Source organism: Marmota monax, unplaced genomic scaffold, assembly GCF_021218885.2.
Source record: "Marmota monax isolate L192 unplaced genomic scaffold, Marmota_monax_Labrador192_F-V1.1 WCK01_AAM20220418_F8-fsc00308, whole genome shotgun sequence".
Taxonomy (NCBI): domain Eukaryota; kingdom Metazoa; phylum Chordata; class Mammalia; order Rodentia; family Sciuridae; genus Marmota; species Marmota monax.
Genome location: NW_026692997.1, coordinates 635,124 through 659,242, shown reverse-complemented (window position 1 = coordinate 659,242; position 24,119 = coordinate 635,124). Strand labels below are relative to the sequence as shown.

General features: G+C 33.1%; 1 protein-coding gene across 4 annotated transcripts in view; it reads right to left on the bottom strand.

Annotated features, from left to right (window-relative positions):
• Positions 1-24,119, bottom strand: part of Col11a1 (collagen type XI alpha 1 chain) — a 209,247-nt gene that overhangs the window by 171,369 nt on the left and 13,759 nt on the right. For all 4 annotated transcript variants that reach the window (XM_058582061.1, XM_046452674.2, XM_058582064.1 and 1 more), the window contains 3 exons: positions 15,021-15,188; positions 9,609-9,822; positions 5,585-5,747 (listed from right to left, as the gene is read on the bottom strand). In XM_058582061.1, the coding sequence (XP_058438044.1) occupies positions 5,585-5,747; positions 9,609-9,822; positions 15,021-15,188 (545 nt within the window). The remainder of the gene's footprint in view (positions 1-5,584; positions 5,748-9,608; positions 9,823-15,020; positions 15,189-24,119) is intronic.

Here is a 24,119-nt window from a genome sequence, read left to right as displayed (position 1 = left end):
GATCAAAAACAAGAATATCCAACAGGCTAATGCCAATAGGTTCACTTAGAAAAAATAATGTACAATTTAAAATTCATGTAGTGGGAAGAAATGATTCTTAAAATACTGATCTTCTACTTTAAGAATCTAGAAATTTTCTGTTTCCAAATTATATGTAGAAATAAAGTTAAATATAAGAAATAGTCAAGAATCAAGTAAGCCTAAAAGTGATCTGTTAAAAATATCAACACAATATATTTACTAAGGAAATTGAGTATGTTAAAATACCTTTTTAGGAAAATTTTTATTTTTATTTTATTTTTTTAATGTTTATACTTCTGGTACTGGGCATTCAACCCATGGCCACTTTACCACTGAGCAACAGTCCTTTTTATTTTTTGAGACAGGGTCTCATTAAATTCCTCATATTGACCTAGAACTTTTGATCTTCCTGCATCAGCCTCCTGAGTCACTGTGATTTCAGGTATGTGCCACCATGGCAAGCAATTTAAAAAAATAACTTTGAAAAGAAACCTCAGGCTGATATTTTTCACTGGTGCTTTTTGTTTTTTTGTTTTGTTTTGTTTTGTTTTATTCATTTTATTTGTTTTTTGATACCAGGGTTTGAACCCAGGGATGCTTAACTACTAAGTCACTATTTTTTATTTTGACTCAGGGTCTCAATAAATTGCCTAAGGCCTTATTAATTAGCTGAAGCTGGCTTTGAACTTAGAATCCTCCTGCCTCAACCCACCTTGAGCTACTGGGATTCAAGGTGTGCATCACCATGCCCAGCTTCACTAGGGCCTTTTATACAACATTGGAGAAAGAAATAATATCAGTTATACACAGAAGTTTTCATAAAATAGATATGGAAAGACTACTGTCCAGCTCAGTACATGAGAACAGCATAATTCTAATATCAGATTTTGACAGATATTAAAAATACAAAGAATCATTGACCAATATCCCTCATTCATATAGACTCAAAATTTTAAAGGTTTTTAGCAAGTTGAAAACACTATGTAAATAAGATAATATACAAAATTCTCAAGGGCCATGAATATACATACATTCAAACTGGCAAAAGTGAATACTGGAAAATTCCCTCCATCCTACCACATAGTTCCATCCATATCTACTGTCTTACAATTTTTAAAATGTGTACCACTGGAAAATATACACAGTAAAAGAGAAAAAGACATCATAAGTCAATAATAAAACTCTTAATTTTATAAGAACTTTCTTTTTTTGGTATCAGGGATTGAACCCAGGGGCACTTAACCACTAAGCAAGCAACATCCTCAGCCCTTTTTTACATTTTATTTAGAGACAGGGTCTCACTGAGTTTCTTAGGGACTAAGTTGCTGAGGCTGACTTTGAACTCGTGATCCTTCTGCCTCAGCCTCTGGAGCCATTGGGATTACAAGTGTGGGTTACTTAGGCCCAGCTTAATCTGATAAGAATTTAATGGAATATTTGGAATGGCTATTAGTATATAAGGTAGGATTCACCTACTCATTATCATTATTTATTGTTCAGGTCTTGCAGAACTACCAAAATAGCATAGTTTTGCAGGGCTGAGGGCTGAGTGTAAAGCTCAGTGGCATAGCACTTGCCTACCATGGGAGAAGCCCTGGATTCAATCCCAGGAATTTAAATAGAAAGAAAAGAAAAAGAAAGCATAGCTTGTATATATTGTTACTTCTCTGCATGGATTTCTACACACACACAAAACAAACAAACAAACAAACAAAAAACACTGAATTTAAAAATATTTTCTGAGTAAGGATAAACGCAAAATTTTCATCAAGAAGCTTTTCCCATCTAATTGTCATCATATTTCACTAATTGTTTCAATGAATGAATCTCCCCAAGGCAGATAAATGTTAGTTAAAAATATAAAAGACTTGTAATAATCAGCTATGATTCTCAATACTTCTAAAAAATTAAAGACTAAAATTTATGATGCTGATTTAGTCAGCTTTTCTCTGCTGTGATTAGAAGATCCAACCAGAGCAGTTTTATGGGAAAGAGAGTTTATTTGAGGTCTTACAGTGTTAGAGATCTTAGTCCACAAGAGGCTGGCTCCATTCCTCAGGATTCAAGATGATGCAGGACATTATGGCGGAAGAGTGTGGTGGAGGGAAGAAGTCGTGTGTTGATCAGAAACAAAAATAGGGAGTCTCCACTCTCAAAGCCACGCCCACAATGAACCACTTCCTCCAGCAAGCACACCCCACCTGCCTCTTTACTGCTGGGTTAATCCCATCAGGGATCAATTAACTGACTGGGCCAGGGTTATAATTCAATCATTTCTCCTTTGAACCTTGCATTGTCTCACACATGAGCTTTCTGGGGACACATCACATCCAAACCATAACAGATGCTATGAAAACTTGAGTTCTAATGGCTATATCTTGTTATTTGGCAATTTTCCTGTTTAAAAGTCTTCAAAAATGATCTTATTTATAATAAACACAAGCAATGTGGTTCTTCTTTTTATTTTTCCTTACATCTTTGCAGCATATTGTCAAAATGGAAAAACCAAGAGTTCTGATCAGTATAGGTTGGACACTTTGTGCTTACATAAATGTGTGCACCCACTCAGACCATCTTCCACTTATAAAGGCCTGTACTCAGCTATGTCTGTTTAGGGGACAGATTTATCCAATCTTTATAATGTACTTTGTAAACTAGCAATAACCCAGGAAAGGGTACACTAAGAGTTTTGACTTAAACATGGGTCACTGTTGGTTACCGATATAAAATGCATACAAATATATTTGAAACACCATAGCTAGAAATTAATTTAAAAAGTAATAAGAAGAAAACTATACCTTAATACATAGTTAATACATGTAACTGCTTATGTGTTACCTATGAATGTAGGTACATAAATTCATATTAATATCTTAAGCACTTTACATGATCCTAATAAAGGAGATTCTATTATATTTCTCACGTAAAGAATGAGAGATTCAAACATATATAAATTAATTACATAGAGAAAAGTGAAAATTAAGCTGGATGATGGCATTCAAAATCAAATCTTTCTCATTCCAGAATCAAATCATATATACTCACTCTGATATGCTAAAATTATATAATATGACTTATGGGTCTATATAGTCATCTTGGCATTTTCATGTAAATTGTTCTTGTCAAAATTAAAATTTTCAATTCTGCTTCTATCTGTTTACTGATGAATTCTTATGTCATCAGACTGCAATGTAAATATAGCCATGTTTAGTATTTTGGGGGATGAAAGTTCCATTAGAGAAGTGTAGGGTGGCATATATGTGAAATTAAATACATTAAACAAATCTTAATCTAAATACAAATTACTGTATTTTTGAAAAAGTGACATTTCTAGTTTTCAGGCTAATGAATCATTGATGTTATCAGAACATCTTCATCATCACTACTGTTTATCAAACACTAAAATGATATATATATATATATATATGGTGTCATTCTGTCTGCTTTCATTTTTAGTTTACTTCTACAAATTCACTTACAGAGATCTGAAAGTTGATATGTGTATGAAAAAAAAAACAAAATGACAGTAAAATTTTTTGAGAAAATTTTTACACCAGCATATATTAACATTATATTCTGATAGGATGAGCTAATTTCACAAAAGCTGTGAGAATTTGATTCAAATTTAAAAGTCTATGTGTTTGAATCATTTTTTCTCTTCATGCTCTATTTTTAAATGGAAAGAAACTATATTGGTTTAGAAATTTTATATAGCCATACAGTAATACAATTTAGTAAATAAGACCTTAATTTAACATATGATGACTGGATATGTGAATTAGACAAATATAAAATTTCAGCTAATTAAAAAATTTTTGCTCTAAAGCATTTCAAACAGTTTATTAAGTAAAAATAAAGTTTCCCTATTTATCTGATCAAAGATGGTAGAGGATAATCTGATAGTGAAAGGTGCTCTCTTCATTTACACATTAAAAAACTGACTCACGCTTTGTAGCAAATAAATGTTCTATTTAAAGCTTCATAAGAGTTTCATAAAACTCCAAAATGTGAAGCAGCTTAATAAATGTACTTTTCACCACACATTGTCAATTCACTAGATGTTCCATTAAACAATTTCTTCAGAATTATTTTTCTTAATGTTTTAATAGCTCCTCTAGATAAATGGTTGGAGTTACTCTAGGATGTAAAATGTGGTATATGGTATTATAAATTTAAATGAGGAAGAGATAGAGAAAGAGAAAAAAGGGCAGGGGCCAGGGGATGACATCCTATATTATTCATTTATGATCCTGGAAAATAAGGTTCTTGGGGTTAAAATATGCATTATGCCTTCGAAACTAATGTTTATAGATAGTCTAATTCTAAAATAAGACTCTGAAAGACTGGAAATTATACTAATTGTTTATAATATTCATTTGCTTAATAAATAGTTCTTTATCATATTGTGTGCAATCGATGAATTACATTGAATGACCTGGGTCTACATTACCAATATATATTACCAGAATCAGTTTATCATTTAATCCAGACATATCACAGATTAAAATATTTTATGTAGAGTCAAAGACTTAAATACACACAAGTGAAAAACATCAGAAAAAATATTATATTCTAAATAAATAATTTGAAAATGTCATGAGTGTTATTTATGTTTAACCTCAGACCATAGTTATGTATATAATTACAAGAATATGATAGTCTAGCTAATACTCTAATTTACACTGTATTTTCAATGCAAATATACACTGTATGTATAGATGTGTGTGTACACATACGTATGTGCATATATATGTGTGTGTATATATATATATATATATATTTTTTTTTGACACATCAACAGAATACAGCAAATCTCCCATAGGAAACATGGCTCAATCTATATTATATTGCACAGTTTTACTCTGTTTCACTCTGAAAATTAACTGACTCAGAAATTATGTTAAAACAATCATGAAAGTAATGAATAATGTGTCAGGAGTGCATGCTTCTCTTTATGAGGTCAGGAGATTGAGATCTGTTTGTTCTGTTAAAAAATGACTAAAAACAAAAGCACAAATTATGATTGAAGAATTAAAGGAAAGAATGTGATTATCATAATTAGTGAAATAAAATTGAAAGAGATTGCTTCCCATGACCTTCATATTATTTTTAAAATTATGATTTAAAAGCTTAAAAGTTCATCTTTTTGCAATATGATCTTTACTTTACCTTGGAAATACTCACAAAGAACAAAGCAAGTCAGAATAGAGACTTGTACATTTCTCGAAATTAATCTTCCAGAGAAGGAAGAGAAGAAAATGTTCTTTTCTCCAAAGAAAATAATACAAAGTACTAAGAGTAGAGCCATTTGTCCCTCCCAGGGGAATAGTGTGCCTGTGTTCAAATCAACCAATCTCTGTAAAGTTTCCCCAGCCACTTCAGTCACCATTGTCTGGTCATTCTCTTAATAAACAATACAAAACATCACTGCTACACCCACAGGGTTAGAAAGTAGGTCACTCTTTACAGTTTTCAACTTTGCTTCATAACAGATATTGATTGTTACTGTTATTAACCTAGTTCATCTGCTTTAATAATATTCAGCTTAAAAGTTTATTTTTACCTCAAAAACTTCTTCATCCAAAATCCTTGTTCCAAAAACCGTGATTCCATTGGTATCAACAATTGATCTCTCACTTCTATCAAGTGGTTTTGTGGTTTTCTTCTTACAGTCAACAATCATTGTCACAGTTTTCTTTTCCACACTGATTGCTACCCGATGCCACCTGAAAAAAAAAAAAAAGCCAGGTAATTCTTTTGTAAGCTTCAACAACATTGGCTGCCAATGCATTATTCACATACAGTATATTTTAAATTACAAAAGTGAGCTGAAATGGCTTAAAATGTAAGCTTAGGAATCAATTGTTTAGCTGGTGACAACTTACTACTTACTCAGCATAGTGCTAGGTACTCAAAAAAAAAAAAAAAAAAAAACACTAGCAGCCTAAAATGCACAGCAGGGTTATCTGTCCGTGCTGATAAGGACATGCCCATTCTCTGCTTCACTTTATGTCACAGCAACAAAAGCATAATCTCACTGCATCCTGATGAAGGTATTTGATAGAGATTAGGAAGGGACAGGGTAGATGCAGTAGTTTCTATGTACACAAATGCTTTCTTCCAAAGAAAATGCTTTCCACCTACAAAAAAAAAAATCAAACCAACCAACAAACAAAAAAGGACCTTCTGACTGAATGACTGCTCCATCTGGAGAAACTCAACGTTCGAACTGTAAAACACAATGCACTGCACTGTCTTTATTCCCATTTATTTTAAGTGCTTTCAATTTCTTTTCCCACTTTAATTTCAAGACAGTTATAGATCACTACTGTGGGTAGGATCCAAGCCTGAGACACAGTATCTCTCCTTCTTCCCACTCTTGGCAGGAAGTGGGAACACTAAAAGAAAGCAGTCAATGCCTGCTTACAGGGAGAGTCTCAATTCATTCTGCAGCTACTGCTCCAGCTAATTCAGGATGGTGATGACAGGCTTAGAGGGGGAGACATAACCAGCCCTTTGGAAACATATGTATCTTAGCAATATTGTGAAAAGAAGAGTTTATTAACAATATCTGGTGTTAACATAAACCACTAAGTGAAGCTCACTTGGATTCTGCAAGCCACTCTGGTTTTATATTTTATTTTTTTTCTCAAATAAAAAAGGGATAGATTAATATTCCAGAAGTGTCTAGGACTAGATCCATAAAATAAATTACCCAAAAAGATGTAGGGAGCCTTCCTAAAATGTCTGTTTCTTGATACTTGGCATGGCTGCTGATGAGGACCAAGTATATTTCCATATACACTTAATCTTTGGTCTTTCCACTAGCACATTCAACTAGCATAGGCATCTGCTTGGTTTGAATTGAGCAGATTTATATAAGGAGCCACTTAATACAGTGAGAGTAAAATTTACACATACTTCATGCCAAGCTGCCTGTGTCTTAACTTAAACCATTCCTACTGTCATAGGTATGTGCTTTTCATTAGCAGAAAACAAAAAAAGACTTCAACTGTGAAAAGCTGATTGGAACTCTAAATGGCATTTTTGTTGAATTAATTTAAGCTGAGATAATAATGAGACATCAAAATCACAGTGTCACGTAATATTCAAAATACTGTTAGAAAAAAATAAATTAACACTTCATTTTGAAGCCCTTCTCCATTATTTCCTTTCTCTCATACATTTTTATAGTCAGAAAACTTCTCCTCGATTCTTATATTCAAAGTATAAACAAAATCCAGTGTCTCTCAACTTAGTCCAAGCTGTCACCTCTTTCACGTGGCTTCCCAACTGGTTGCTGTTTCCACTCTTTTGCAACCACAGCAACCTTTTAGAATATGAGACAGATCAAGTCTCCATCTTACTAAATAAGCTATCAAGTACTCCTGTAACAGGGTGTCCAGGCCCTCTCTGATCTCATGTCTGACTTTTCACACTCTGACTCCCTGGGTCCCATTCACACACTGCCTTCCTGCCTCCTTCCCACTGCTCCCCAGTGTTCTTCACTTTGCAAGAACCTCTTCCTCCACATGCCCTCAAGGCAATTCCTGCTCCCTGAACTTTGCTCAATACAACATCATCAAAAAGACTGCCCAGTCTAAAAGAGTACACTAAATACATCTATTTCTTGGATTTATTTTCATTCATAGAACTATCAGCACTTCGTGCATTTTTGCCTCTTCTGTTGTTGATCTTTTCTATTAGAATTTAAGCTTCAGGTGTGGAGAGACTTCACATGGGCTATTCATGGCCTCACCTGTGCCCTGTAGATGTCTAGTCAAGTGGTGGATAAATACTTACAGATCGAATAGCCTATCATCGTGAGAAATGTAGTTTAACAAATCGAAGTGTGCTTAAATACCAATAATTTTTGCATTGAAATTGTAATGCTAGTTGGGTTCAACAAATATGTCACATTTTAACAGTATCAAATGAATAATACAGTGCCGGCACGTGGTAAGCACTTAATAAATTGTGATTGAATGAATATATGAATGAAAGGTGTTTATTTCACTCAACATATTGTCAGTAATGGTTTACTACTGTGATACATGTAAATATAACTATTGCTCTGTTTGATAATGAATAAAAATGTTTATTGAGCATTTCCCATGTTTTATTTTAATAACTTATTCAAATTAAGCACTGCCTATTGTTTTCAAATAGAACGCTGGTCATGATAAATTATTTTTTTTAATTAAGAAGGCATCCTAATGAGGGTAAGCAAGATAAAGTAAAACAATGTTTGAATAATAAAATGAATTCAAAATGTCTTCCACAAATACTAAATATGAATTAAATTTTACCTTGGTCAAAAATAGAAACATAATGTGATATAATATTTTACTTTTCTATAGGATAACAATTTAAATTACTTGTGAAAGTCTATTTTTTTCTGGCACTGAGAGTTGGAGGTTTCTCTGGGGTCCTGACAAAGACACAATGTATATGAATTTTTTTTCCACCTGCACTTCTGTTTCCTTCTGTCTATAGCCAAAAGTTCTACATCTGATAAAGCCATTTTAGGGGTTTAAATACAGCAATTAAATGTGTAGTAAAATTTAATGCACATTTGTTTGTGTTTAGTGGCTCCCTAAGCAAAAGGCAATCATTACAACACAGAATTCAGCAGAGTTTCAGAAGACTGTAGCTTGAGCCTGACTACCTAAATCCCAAAGCTACCTCTGCCACTTTCCAACTTTATGACTTTAGACAAATCAAATAAACTTTCTGTGACTTGGTCCCCTTATCTGTAATATTTATTAACATTATCTTCTTAAAGTGATTGTGAATAATTAAATAATTTAGCTATGTATTAAGTGCTTAGAACAGTATGGACATATATCCATTATTAGATAAGGCGTCTATGATCACATATTACTATTACTTGTAAAAAAAAATAATAAGTCAAATTAGATCATTCCCTACTTAAGATGCTCCACTGACTTCCTATCTCACTGAGAACAGAGTTTGCAGCCTCCTAGGATGTGTTATGCCATCTGGCTTCCCAAGAATTTTTCCACGCTCACCATCCCACTCTGCTCCTACCATGTTGGTTTCCTCCATGTTGGAACAAATGGGGCACACATTGGAATCAGAGGCTTTGCATTGGCTTTTCTAAATACTGTTAGAAAAAAATAAATTAACACTTCATTTTGAAGCCCTTCTCCATTATTTCCTTTCTCTCATACATTTTTATAGTCAGAAAACTTCTCCTCGATTCTCCTAGAATAGAATGCTTGTGATTCTCAGCATGGCATGTCCCTCACCTCCTTGACATGTTCCATTCCTACAGAGATTTCCCTGACATTACTTTTTACAATTGTTCTGCCCACTGTCTTTCCCCTTCCTCTGCATTATTTTTCTGTCACACTTATACCTATATAATCTTTACTAGTGTATTTCTAAATATTTTGCCTGCCTAGACTGCAAGATAAATTATGCAAGGTAGGCATTTCATTGTTTCGTTTTTTCATTCCCAGACCCTAGAAAAAACTGTATCACACTTCATAAATATTTGTTGAATGATTAAGTGAAAGTATTGTTTTCAGCATAGCTAACACATTTGGTCACTGGCTACTTACTTCCCATCAGCAATGTTAACAGTTCTGAAGAGGGGATAATCTTCTGGAGCAGGTTTTCCAGTGTGGTCTTCAAACAGAAAAACAGGGGATCTCCCAACCTCAACACCAATTTGCTGAATACCATGCTCATTATATATAGATAAGAGGAAAGACTGAATTCCTTTTTTGGGTTTTACTGTAAATAATACTGAAAAATCTTCCGGAAAAGTTCCACCTGAAAAGAGAAGTCCAATGTGTTAGAAATTCTATATTTCCAAATTGTTCTTAGATCACAGCATTATTTTTGAACTTTCTATGTGGCCTTAATGAGTCATCTAAATTCAAAATAACCAAATGGGGTGGGGGGGCACTCTATGACTCTATTAACTTTCCATTTAATACTGATCCAAGTTATTTTCAAACTTTAAAGTCACTCATTTAAAGCATAATGATTATGAGAAATTGAGTTCAAAGTAAGGAAACACGATCGTGGTTTCAATACAATATCAAACACATAACAGTAACTCTTGAAACACTTATTTAAGCACTAATTTTGGCAAAAAGTCTGTATTTTCTGACTGTGTCTAGTCAGAGGCATTTTAATGACATTATATAAAGATATTATTTTCATCATCCCTTCAAAAGTTTGAGTTTTTGATCAGTTTTTGATACCACAAGATGCAGTTTCACATATAAGAAGCATACGTATTTATCAATGAAAAGTATTGGGTACTTAGCTAACTTGATTCTAAAGTCATGAAGACATACTGTCTTTTTTCCATATATATATAATTTCCATATATATATACATATATATAATTTCCCTGTATATATGTGTATATATATATATATAAAATTTAAACCTCTTAATATCCTGACATATAAGTAAAACAGGCAAAATTATTTGAGGGATGAGTTTAGTTTAAAAAAGATGTCCATTTGCAAAACAGGTGTATGTGCATGTATGATAGATAATACCTGGACCAATATTCAGAGTTCATGTACAATCCATTGATCGTAAATTCTATTACAGGGAGTAGTATAAAATAATAAAGGCATTATGAATGTGCCTCTCATGCATTCACATTCAATTACAGAAGATCAGCAATTCCACTTATAAGAATTTACAAAGAGAGGACACTTGTATGTAAAGATATGATGTTGTCATCAAAGCACTATTTCTAATGACAAAATATTAAAATGGGTTGCAATGGCTGAGATTGGTTAAATAAAATACAGATTATCCACATAATGGAATCCTATGAAGCCACTTAAAAGAATGTAACAGATAGTTTAGCAATGCCTTGTTTTAAAATAAAAAATAAAATGCCTGAAGATGTAGATCAATGATAAATAACCCTAGTGTTCAGTCACAAGTATCAGTAAACAAATACATAAATAAAAGCATGTAACAGAAAGATGTTTGATTAAATGGAAATTATTTAAAATATATTATGGAAGGAAAAATAACAAGCCATGCAGACACATTTTATGCTAAAAATATGTGCATAGAATAATTAAGCAGAAGGTTTTGTATCATATCTCTGCCCTTTAACATTCTTACTATATGTTCATGGTAAATAACTGAAAAACTTCTTAGTTGGTTTTCAAACCATTAATAAGATAATCTGTCCCACCAGGATGTTCTGGTAATTAAATAAGAGTATATCACACCCAAAAGAGCAATCAATGTGGGCTGTTCTGCTCTTCTCTCATATATATGTATATATACATATACACACATATACATATATACACATATATACACACATACATATGTATAAAATATATATTTATATAGTTAAGAGAAACTAATACAAAACACAAAATTGAAAAAAATGTGTAAAAATTTTCAATGCTGTCACAGCAAATCCATCAATCCATCTATCTAGTTCCAATTCAATTTATACATCTAGTTTTGTTCAATTTCATTTATTTTTTAAATTTTATGGTACTAGGGATTGAACCCAGGGCACTGTACCTGCTAGGCAAGCGCTCCACCACTGAGCTAAACTCCCAGCCTTCAACTGGACTTAAATATCACAAAAACATACAATTTTACATTTATGGGAATCAATAGAAAGAAAGTAGTCATAGGAAGAAAATGGAAAGATAATAAAACAAATCAACTAACAAAATGCTGCCAGGTGCAATGGTGTACACCTGTAATCCCAGAAGCTCGAAAGGCTGAGGCAGGAGGATCATGAGTTCAAAGCCAGCCTCAGCAAAAGCAAGGCGCTAAGGAACTCAGTGAGACTCTGTCTCTAAATAAAATACAAAATAGGGCTGGGGATGTGGCTCAGTGGTTGAGTGTCCCTGAGTTCAATCCCCATTAACCGCCCCCCCTCAAAAAAATGCTTATTGCCAGCTCACACTATAATTATATAGCTAGGTAATCCAGCCCATTATTGAAGAAGGTCCATGGCAAACAAACTTTTTCTTCAAACAAATACTTCAGAATACTAAGAACAACAAGACACTATAACTGCATCTAAATTTTTCAAAGATTTTATTCAGTGAAATAAATTGATATTAAAATATTATGAGCTAGTGGAAAATAATGCCTTGTCCATTATTTTAGACATTTATAAAAATGTCTACATAGAGAATAATACCTTCATACAAGACTAAAAGAATGAAAAATTTTAATTAACCATCCAATATATACACCTTAACTTTTGAAAATCTCTGGCTTCTTACTATACAATCACTAAAATCTGTCCATTAAAATGTCTATTTCCCATTTTAAAGTTAAACATTAAGGATTTTAATTGCAATCTTTAAGTTCTGACCTTTCAGAAATAAAATAAGCTAAGAAAATCATGACTTGATGTCAAAATTTTCAGTCTAACCTAGACACCCACCTTAGTTTCCTTCCTATGATAATTAATATTGTTCATAACTTAGTGAATTAATCAGACAGATATTAGTTCCACAACAAAAATGCATTCACTGGAAATGTAAAATTTCATCAGAAATAAGTGATGAGAATTTACAGTAGAGATAAAAATATGGGGTTTTACATTTTAGTCCATATTTTTAAATATATAAATAAATTAAGAATAAAGCATGTTAAATGACTTGTTAAAAAGTGCTATTATTCCTTACTGTGTGTTTATAAAAGTCATATATATATGTAATAATAATCTTGACATATTGTTAGTATAACAAATTCAATAGTGATTGTTAAACCAAGCTTTTAAGATCATTAAATGTTGCCTCCAGTAATACATGTGAAATGAAAAAGGCATAATAACTTTTTAATATTTTAATATTACCCTCCTCTGATTGTTACAAAGATATAGATCAATATATGTAAAGATTCTTGTACAGAGTCTGTCTCATGGCATGGGCTCTAAAGGGCTTCCATTCAGCTCCAATTTTCAGAAATTTAAATTAAAGTTTTCAAGTTGGGACTTTGAAAGACACATACCTTAATTCTACCAAGATATTTTAATGACTGTATCCAAACGACAACTTCTCACTGCCCCATTGATGAATACTAAAGTTTCCAGTCCTTCTGCTTATTCTTTAGAAAAGAAATTGCTTTTATATCTTCTTATAATGCATGATAGTATATTCCAAATATAATTAATATTTACTATTTTAATATTTTAATGGTAATCTGTTGTGACTAATTTTTACTATCATTTTGCATAATGGACAGAAAACTCTACCCTCCAGAATGGCAAGCTTGTAATCATTTCCATGATGTTATCTATAATATGTGTCTCTTATCTGAAATGCTCACTGTTAGAATCATGCCTCAGACTCAATCATGTGAGAAGGAGTAAAAACATTCATATAGTTAAATTCTGTTAATTGGAATGGAAGAAGATCCTACAGACACAAATTATTTTCTTTCTTCATGAGTAAAACAAGATGACATGTAAAATTAATCAAATTAGCTAACCACCATCTTGGAATGCAGATAAACAGAACCTGATAATGACCCAATTATAAAAAAATTATAAACAATAATTTCATGAGTACTTCTAAAATATTTCTATTAGTCTAAATTTTCTCTACATTTTCTCTCTTGAAAATTCCTATCACTTTTTCTATTAGAAATGCAATAGGAAATTAAAAAGTAATGACTTTTACTATTTGAAAATTTTAAATTGGATTTTTAAAATATGCTCTAACTTAATTTTTAATTTTTAAAGCCAGAAATTTTAGGCTTCATTGTTACACATACATTGTAACTTTTGTTTATCACAAATAATAGCAAAGCACAAAACATATTGGAAAATTCAATGAACAATCAAAATAAATGAAATATACTTTAAAACGTCTTTGCATGAAAAGTGTGCTTTATTGTTTTATAATTGTTTAATTCCTTGATTCATATCTTTCTGTTAGTAAAAGTTTTATCTAAAAATAGAAAATTTAAATCTCTTGAGATGGAGAAGGTATAGGACAATATGAAGAAATTAATTGCAAACTGCTGCTGAGAAGATTCTAATGCATCAGAAATAAATTTTGATAATATATGAAATATTGGCCTTGGAGAAAAACAAATGTGGATTAAATATTGATCCCTCTATGACTTGGTCGAGTCAGCATCTATGAAACTGTTTCCTCCTCTGTTAAACAGGGATTAGGACACCTAACTTAACCTTATAAGGATAAATAATTTGTCATGTATCAACTGCAAGTAGGTGCAAGGAGCTACCTGCTTAGAAAACTTGATACTCAAAAATTTTCATCCACCATTCAATTCCCTTTTCCCACAGTATCATAATTTCTAGATAATTAGTGTTATGAGATCAATTAGTACTTTCATAGAAGAAATTATTTACCATGTATTTTTCCATACCATTATGAAACCCTGCTAAGTGAAGTCTTAGAAAATCTCTAGTCCCAGAACTCCCAGTAACTATGAGATGTGACTAGCTTTTATTAAATTTCAGATAAGAATAGCATGCAAAGTTAATGCAAAATTAATATCTACCACAGAAGTGTTTCTTTCAACAGAAACAGTATTAAGTATTAGACTTATGAAAATACACATTAATTATGTCTAAATCCACATGCCTATTAAACAAACTAGTCAGTAAGAGTAAGGTCTCCTTCCAATTCCCACTTCCCCAATGAAAAAGTTCTACATGATAACATACAAAAATGGAATAGTCATAAAATGCTCCCTTCGCATTCTGTCATGTTGAAATTATGAATTATTAAGTGTTAAAATAAGCATATTTTCTGTGATTGTGCTGAATTAAAAGATTGGCAATAATTATTTTCATTTCATCACTTTGGTGATCACAACGTATTTGGTAACTGATATATGATCAAATTATATTTCAACCTATAATTGGGTACTATATAGAATGGTAAAAAGAAATAGTCATTAGCAAAGAAATAGTCGAAGGAGACTTAGTAGTAACAACAGTAGCAGTAATAGTAGGACTCACAATAAACTGAACATACCTGGAAATAACTGTTTAGTTGGGGCACTGAGTTGTGCTAGCTTTGAAACTCTGTAAGCAGTATCTGAACCTTGAGAGTTCTTTCTGTTTGTGCAAAATCCTGTTGTTTTTGATATTCCCTCTGGAGAATTGTGAAAATCTAGTGCTTTAAGTACATCAACTGGAGCAGCTGAAAAATAAGTTTAAAAAATAATTAAAAATACAATCTAATATAAAATGGAATATTTTAATACAGAAAAATATTATGTCATTCCATCCTTCAAATCATCCCCAAGCATATGGGTGAGTGTCTATGGAGTGGGGTTAAAGATCATAATAGAAACCATATGAACATTCTCAAATGCAAAATCTAGAATAAAATTATGAGTACACAAAATTGAAGGTGTTGGTATGTGTATTTGAAATTTAATTTTGTCTATATAGTATATGTGTGTGAATGTACATGTATCTGTGTCTGTGAGTATATATTAGGTATCTATATATAGATTTTTACCCTCTAAATTTGTAGTTATTTTATGACATTGCTTTATGCTTCACAGTGGAAACTGAAACTCCTGGAGTTGATTGCCCCCCCCCCAACGTAGCCCTACAGTATTTAATGTTACTTTTGATGGAAGCATCCATTTCCCAAATCCAAATCATTTTATCTCCAACTACTGTGTAGAGTCGACATAAAATAAGTTTGGAATCTTAAACTTTCCTTTTCCAAGTGTGTCTTATTTGGATAACCAGCTTCAATGGTATAAAACTCACATACCATATAGTAAACAATTCAATGGTTTGTGGCATATTATACTATCTCTTTTAAATTACAGTAGAATATATATAACATAAACATTTCCCATTCTTCAATTCAGTAGTCATAATTACACTCACAGTGTTGTGCAATTATCACTATTATCCATTTCTGAAACAGTTTTATCACTCCAAATAGCAATTTTGTAACCACCATGCAATAATTTCCCATTCCCATATCTCTTCTCCTACCTCTAGTAAGCTGTAATCCACTTTATGTCCCTATGAAGTTGCCTATTCTAGAAACTTAATGTAAGCGAAACTAAACAATATTTCTCTAAACATAGAAGTAAAAATGACTCATTAGCAATTTCACTACTAGGTACATGCCCCAAAGGCTCAAATTCAGGACTTGATGAGGAGTTGTATGCCAATTGCAGCAGTTTCATAATAACCAGAGGTAGAAAGAAATCAGGTTTCCTTCAAGGTATGAAAGCATTAAGTTCTGACACATCAAATTATCTCACCACCACACTGGAAACAGACCATGAAATAAGGAATCAACTACAACCTATATGAACCTTCAAATCATTATGTTACATGAAATACAACAGACAAAAAAGGACAAACTGGATATTTTTGACCTTCGAATTCTCTGGTCCACAGCTATATGTTATTTAATCCAGTAAGTCAAAACATTAATTGATTAGTGTAAATACTGCTATAAAAATGGACTATGGAAACTATATTACTCAGTGTACTTATGATCTACAGGCTTTCTGTATGTGTTCTAAAAAGAATATTGAAAGTAGGCCATGTGCTGACCAATGTGTCACTCAGCATGACTTACATATAGTTCTTATGTCACATATTATTATGGTTTGTATCTGAATGTCCCCCAATAGCTCATGTGTTAAAAGCATGAGTCCCGATTATCAAGGTTCATAAGTGGTATTTTTAGACAATGATTAGGGCCTAATTCATTGGCTGGATTAATCCACTGTTAGCTGAACGGACTGTAGGCAGGTTGCATATGGCTAGAAGAATTAGGTCACTGGAGGCATGGCGTTAGGGACTATATCTGTACCTCACCCTTTCTCTCTCTCTCTCTCTCTCTCTCTCTCTCTCTCTCTCTCTCTCTCTCTCTGCTTCTCAGATCCCATGACCTGAGCAGCTTGCCTCCACCATACCCTTCTGTCATGATGTTCTGCCTCATCTCAGGCCCAGAGGAATGAAGTTGGCCAACCAGGAACTAAGACCTCTGAAACTGTGTGCCCAAAATAAACCTTTCCTCTGTTAAGTTTGTTCTTGTCAAGTATTTTGGTCATAGTGGTGAAAAAAATGACTAGTATATATCTTTAAATTCTAATTGGGGAGACACTATTTATGTTCCAGTAACTATATAAGAGACATCATTTACATTTATATAGGTGTAAACAGCACTATTTGCCTCATTTGTGTCTGAAAGGAAGAACGAAGGTTATTGATTGGAAAAGTTATAGTAGAACAGAACTGTCATCACATTTCAGAACACAATTTGCTTCATAAACATATTTTTTTCTGGGATGACTTCATGAAAATGGGACTGACTTTGGAATCAGGAAGTACCATCACCTTAATTTAGCATACCCCATGAAGTAGAGGCTGACCTACAACAGGATTTTGTTCTTTGAAAATTACAATTTCAACCAATATTTTTACAGTAATTATCAATCTGGCATAGAATGCATGAATGAATGACTGAATTTTGGCTTGTGAACATTGTGCATCTTATCTTTTCCTTAGTTCATTACTTTTTCAGAAATACTAACTTCTATATTTTCAAACATGTGACTTAAGCTTTATATAACTTGCCTTATAAAGTATGATAGATATAATTTCCTTTAATAATGAAGTTCTTCTACCGATTACATCAAGCTTCTGAATGAAAATCCATACACTATGCAATAGGACACACATTTTTCCAAGTTTAAAAAGAAAATGTTTTTTTTATAGAAATCAGACATTTCAAAGGGATCTTTAACTCTACTAAGTATGGTATTCTTTAGTTCAATTTTGGAATTGTTAAAAATTATAATGTGTTTGGAATCTTTTTTTTCACTAGTCCCTGTTTACAACAGCCATTTTTTAGGCCAGTGGAATACCTGACCATTCTTCTTGTCTAATTTTCTCTTATCATTAAACAAAGAAAATAGCCATTAGAGTAACTGCCACATCCAGACAGCCTAATATGCATGCAATGGTCACTAGACTAGGTCCTTTACGGGCATGGACCCCCACAAACCTACTTTTGTATCCCCACGCTACAGATGAGAGAATTTAGGATAAAAGAGAAAATTCAAGATAGTTCTGAGATCTATGTAAATATCAAGTGTATGCTTTTTCCACTGCAACACCCTCACTGCTATACCCACAAAGGAAAACTACAAAAAAAAAAGACCCACAACATACACATAATAGTCTAAAATTATCTTGAGCCAGTTAACTGATTCCTCATGTTGATATTTATTTTAAATTAAACTCAATTCATGTTCCAGTATATAAATTACTACAAAGGAGAACGTTAATGAAAGCCACAATCTTATCTGCTTATTTTATTTTATCTTTGTGAAAAGGCATTTTCAAAAGCAGAGCTGAATAAGACTCCAGAACAGACATGAACACAGCCATGAAGTCTGTAATTTAGTGAAGAAAATAATGCAGCCCCATGGTCACGGTCAAAACTAGGCACAGGTAAACAGCATACCAATGATCACAAATTTCCTTTTCTCTATAATATCTCTTAACACAATGACCTTTTCCAAAGGCACAAACTTTGTCACATTTGTTCCTTTCTGCTCTGAAATTAATGTGGTAAAAACACAATCTCCGTACAGAATTCAAAATAAAGGTTCTCCTTTTAAAGTCTGGCAAAGTTCTTGATACAGTCCATGATACAAAACCATAAATCTCTCCTCAAAAAATGGTAAAAAACAGGCACATATTATAAAGATTTTAATTAAATTTTTTTTCTGAAAAGGTACATCAATTCACAATAATGTACAGTAATTGAGCTAATAATATATAAAACTTTTTAACTGAACTAAATAATAAATTAAAGCCACTTTGAAATTCTGCCTGTTATTTAAAACTCCTTAAAAATCCTAGTATTTAATACACTATCATAATATGGATTCTATTGGTTTACACACATGTGTGCGCACGCGCACACACATACACACACACACACACACACCTACACACACACCAGAGAACTTTAAATTTTGTTAGCAGAAACTTTTTTTTAAGAGAGAGTGAGAGAGGAGAAAGAGAGAGAGAGAGAGAGAGAGAGAGAGAGAGAGAGAGAGAGAGAGAGAATTTTAATATTTATTTTTTAGTTATCGGCGGATACAACATCTTTGTTTGTATGTGGTGCTGAGGATCGAACCCGGTCCGCACGCATGCCAGGCGAGCGCGCTACCACTTGAGCCACATCCCCAGCCCAAGAAACTTTTAAGATTAAAGTAAGTAATTTTTTATGCAATATACATAAAAAATGAAATTTCCAATATTTAAAGAAATTTTAAATGCCCTTAATATTTTCATTATTTCTGTTTCTAACCGATATCAAAGACCATGATTAAACATTTCTGACGTATCCAATTCAGTATATTTTGTTCAATAATATCTTCCTGCCTTTTAATGCATATCGTTGGTAAATTTAAATAGAAGAACAGTATATCAGAGCCCATTACTCTACTACAAAGGCCATTTGCTATGGTTTGGAGCTTGAATGTCCCTCACAGACCCTATTGGGTGGTGCTGGAAACTTGAGGAGGTGGGGCCTAGTGGAAAAAAGTTAAGTGACTGGGGGCACGATCTTGAGGGGGATTTGGTACCCCAGTATCTTCTTCTCCTTCTCTCTTTGCTTCCAGCTGCCAGGAAGTGGACAGATTTTCTCTATCACATACTGTAGTCATGATGTGCTGCCTTGCCTCAGGCCAAAAAATGATAGAGCCAAATGACCATGGAATGAAGCCTTGAACCAAAATAACACTTATCCTTCCAGTTCCATCCTCCACTGCATGTCCCTTATGATCGCTCCTTACCCCCTAATTCCATCCTCAATCAGTGCTCTTACCACACTGAAGCAGACTTTCTGGAAGCCTTCTCTCTTGTAAATACACATATACACACACACTTGAATTACATAAAATGGTGGTTGAAAGTGAAACGTGTGGAAATATTTAGAAGCAACTTTCTCTTAAGGTCACAGGAGTGTTTGGTCATAAAATTTAAAAATTTGAGGCCCAAATATATCCTCTCTATTGCATTCCGTTGACTCTTGAATGTCCTCGCTCAGTCATCAATCACTTTGGTTGTGGGTCTCTGGTCCTTTTTTCCCTGTTATTTCAGCATCCCCACAGATTATTGGTCTAACACCTCAAAATGCTTTGACTGTTTTTCTTTATTTTCTCGTCTAGTCTTCTTCACACACTTCCATGACAGTAATGAAGGCAGCATGACGTGGTATTAAAGAGCCTGGCTGCTTCTTAATTCCATTAGTATCTATATGATTTGGACATATTACCCAACGGCTCAGTGCCTCAGTTTCTACATCCGTAAAATGAGAATAACAAAAATATTTACCTCAAAGAGCTTCGGCCAAAACAAAATTTTATTTGTTACAATGTCTTTGAATGGCATAGTGGTTGGGGAAACTATGCCGTTGGATTAAGATATTTTTGCTTCCTATCTTTATATGGTGCATAAAATAAAAATGGTTTCACATTTGTCAATAGTCAAAAACTCAAAATTATGCATAATATTTTAGGAGATATTAAAACTATATGAAATTTGGGGCTGAGGATATAGCTCAGTTGGTAGAATGCTTGCCTTACATGTACAAGGTCCTGGGTTCAATTCCCAGAACCACACACAAAAAAAACCAAAAATATATGAAATTTCAATTTCGGCATTCATAAATAAATATTTTATTGGGACAGAGCCACACTATTCATTTATTGTTCATAACTGCTTTCACAGTATGACAGTGCTGCACAGTTGCAACAGAGTTTGTATGGCTCACAATGGCTGACATATTTATCATTCAACCTTCTTATGCTGAGTCCTAAAGGCTAACTAGGATTAATCAGTGAAGAGGAGAAAGAAAGAAATGGCAATATGACAACACAGATACAGCAAGGTACGGAGTTCAAGGAAAGGAAAGAAGTCATGCTTGTCCAAGACCAACATTAAACACGTTCAGCTGTCCAAATTCTCCTTAAACGTACCATGCTACTGAAACCTCTGGACAAACATACACCTCTGTCATAAATTCACTTGCCATAAGCAAGCCATCTCTAGGTCAATAGAAAAGACATACCAGGGCCTCAAAAATATTTGTTTCATACATTTCCACTCCACACCCCCAGATTTATTGTCCCAATTGGAATAAACTTCTTTCAGTTTGTAAAATGTACTTTAATCTCTTTATCTTCCTTCATTGGCTATGAATAGTTGACTCATTTTTTTAACCCTGTTATTAGAATAATTTGGAGCTGGGCATGGTAGCGCATTCCTGTAACCCCAGCAACTCAGGAGACTGAGGCAAGAGGATCCTAAATTCAAAGGCAGTCTGGACAACTTAGCCAGGCCCTAAGCAACTTAGCAAGATTCTGTTTCAGATAAAAAATAAAAAGGGCTGGGAATGTAGCTCAGTCACAAAGTGCCCCTGAATTCAATCCCCAGTACCAAAAAAAAAGAAAGAAAAGAAAAAAACAGAATCACCTGGAGAGGTTTTAAAACATATGGATGCCTGTGTCCCACCCCAGAATTAACAAACTGGAATGACAGTGGTGAGGCCCAAGCATCATCCATGTTTTAAAATTTTCCCCGCTAAATATAATGTGCAACCAGGGATTAAAAACAGGTAGATTCCGAATTAGTCAATGTTTTGGTCTAAACCTAAGTATAACATTTTCTAGGAAACTTTTACTTTCCCAGGCAATGGCACTCTCTCATAGTAGCCTATATTCCCCTTGAATAACACCACGTTATTTCATTTTCCTAATTTTATAATCATGACTCCTCACAATATGGTCTTGGACACAATCTAAAAAATAATACGATTTCTTGTTATTTGAACACACTACTTAATTCATTTCTTTCTCTCTCTCATAGTTTATTAACATTTGTCTCCCCTGATAAATTGTTAACCCTCTGATAGTGAACAGTGATATTCATATTCACCGTTGTACTGCCCAGGGATAGAAGTTGAAACACAGAAAATAATCAATAGAGATATATTTCACAAATAAATGAATGAGTAGCTACATTCAGCTTCTGAGTTGAAATATCTTTCCCATCAATCTAAAAGGAAAATGAAGAAGGTTGGAAGTGATTTTAACCAATAATAATTTGAAGAGATTTCCATGTTCGATTCAGGTATGATAAGAAACAGGTGTAAAAAGGCCTTTCTAATGTGGATGTTGTCTCAAATTCTAGAGATTCACTTACCCTCACCTTATACCTCACATCAAAGGCAATATATGAAAGGTATCATCAAAGAAAGGAATGGAAATTTTTTTAAAGGATTCTAAACCATCTCCTGCCCAGTCACAAAATGCTTTGCTGCCCCAGGGGAGTATCAAGAGTACTACTATGTGTATGCGATAGGGAATGTAGGACTGAAAAGGAGAGAGAAGTGATTATTCATTGTAACTGACCTACTAGCAATGCACTACTCTCTTTCAAAATCATGAGATCTCTTGATAAAGAATCTACAACTTGGGATCTGACAAGTGTATAAGTAGCAATCGATATGTCAGTTTCTGCAGTTTGAACTGCCCAACTTCTAACCAAGCTAAGGATTTATTTTCTGTATGACTTTGGGTAATTACTAACCCCACCAAGAATTAGTTTTCTCAACTCAACCTTACTTTGAGAATTAGATATGATAAGGAATTTTAATCTCTGAGAAAATGCGAAGGCAGTTAATTATTGTGTCTAACCCATAGTAAATAATGCCTGTAATGCAGGCTACTCAGGAGGCTGAGGTGGGAGGATTGCAAGTTCAAGGGTAGCCTGGGCAAATTAGTGAGATCCTAAAATAAAATATAAATAGCCCGGGGATGTAGCTCAGTAATAAGAATGTCCCAAGTTCAACATTCAGTCCCCAGTACTGCAAAGAAAAAAAGAAAAATTATTCCCTGGAAACTTCAATCTTTCTGGACACATAGTTTCAGTGAGTACCTTCCACATCTCCACATAGCTATAATTAACTTGATTCCTGTTATCTATTTTCTCTTGCGAAAATCCCTTTGTAATAGAGTAGAATACTGAGCAGTTTACTATCTCTAAATTATGTATTGCTTAGCAGTCTCCTGGGCATGCTCATATTGAAATTATTATGCTGATATCGTTAGCATTTTCCTTTTATTTTATGTTTGCATTGATAGAGATTGATAAAACATAAGCATAGTAACCCTGATGTGAGTTATTTATTAAAAAATTTAAAATTTAATATATAGTATTTCCTCTCGTACTATTCTTTCACTTATTTTAAATATACATATCACTTATAAGAGTATGTAAGTTTACCTTCATAAGATCATGTGGGCAAATAATTTCAATAGAAATCATAGGTGTTTCCTATGTCCCAATACAACCCATTTTAGCTACAATGGCCAGAATTATTATTAATATTCTGTAATCTAATCTTCATAAAAGCAGAACAAAATGGAAAAAATGACTTGATTAAATACATTAGAAAACTGTAATGTTATATGAGAAACTCATAGTTGTACAGTTTACATTAATTACTCTTGGATATGGGACATGTTCCATACTACTATTTAGAATTCAGTTTTCCCCCATAGGGTTTTATAATCAAATAAAATGTATTGCCATTAATAAGACTATGTTTTCTTAATATATTTCATTGTACATACACACAGAGAGATAATACAAATATCATGTATATATAGGTATCTCATAGGCCTAGATTTTGACAGACATCTTGGAAGAAAATGAGTGTCCAATATTCAAATTGAAAATGTCAAGGACAATGGCAACATAAACCAGTAACATGGAGTGTTATGAATTTTATGATTAATTTCTCAAATCAAGCACCTGGTAAGCCTATTTGCACTGTTCTGAAAATACCAGCTTTAAAAAGTCAATTTCACAGTGAAACCCACAGTTCAAAGGTCTTTTTTTTAAAAAAAAAAGAACCAGTAAAATATTCTGAAATAGAACTAATGAAAAAAAAGTGACTCCCACAAAAATCATTTGAATCCACATCCAATTATGGACTATTTATTATTCTAATTTTGACCTATCCAGAGTTTGAGGGCAATGCTAAATTTATCCTTAATAAGAAACA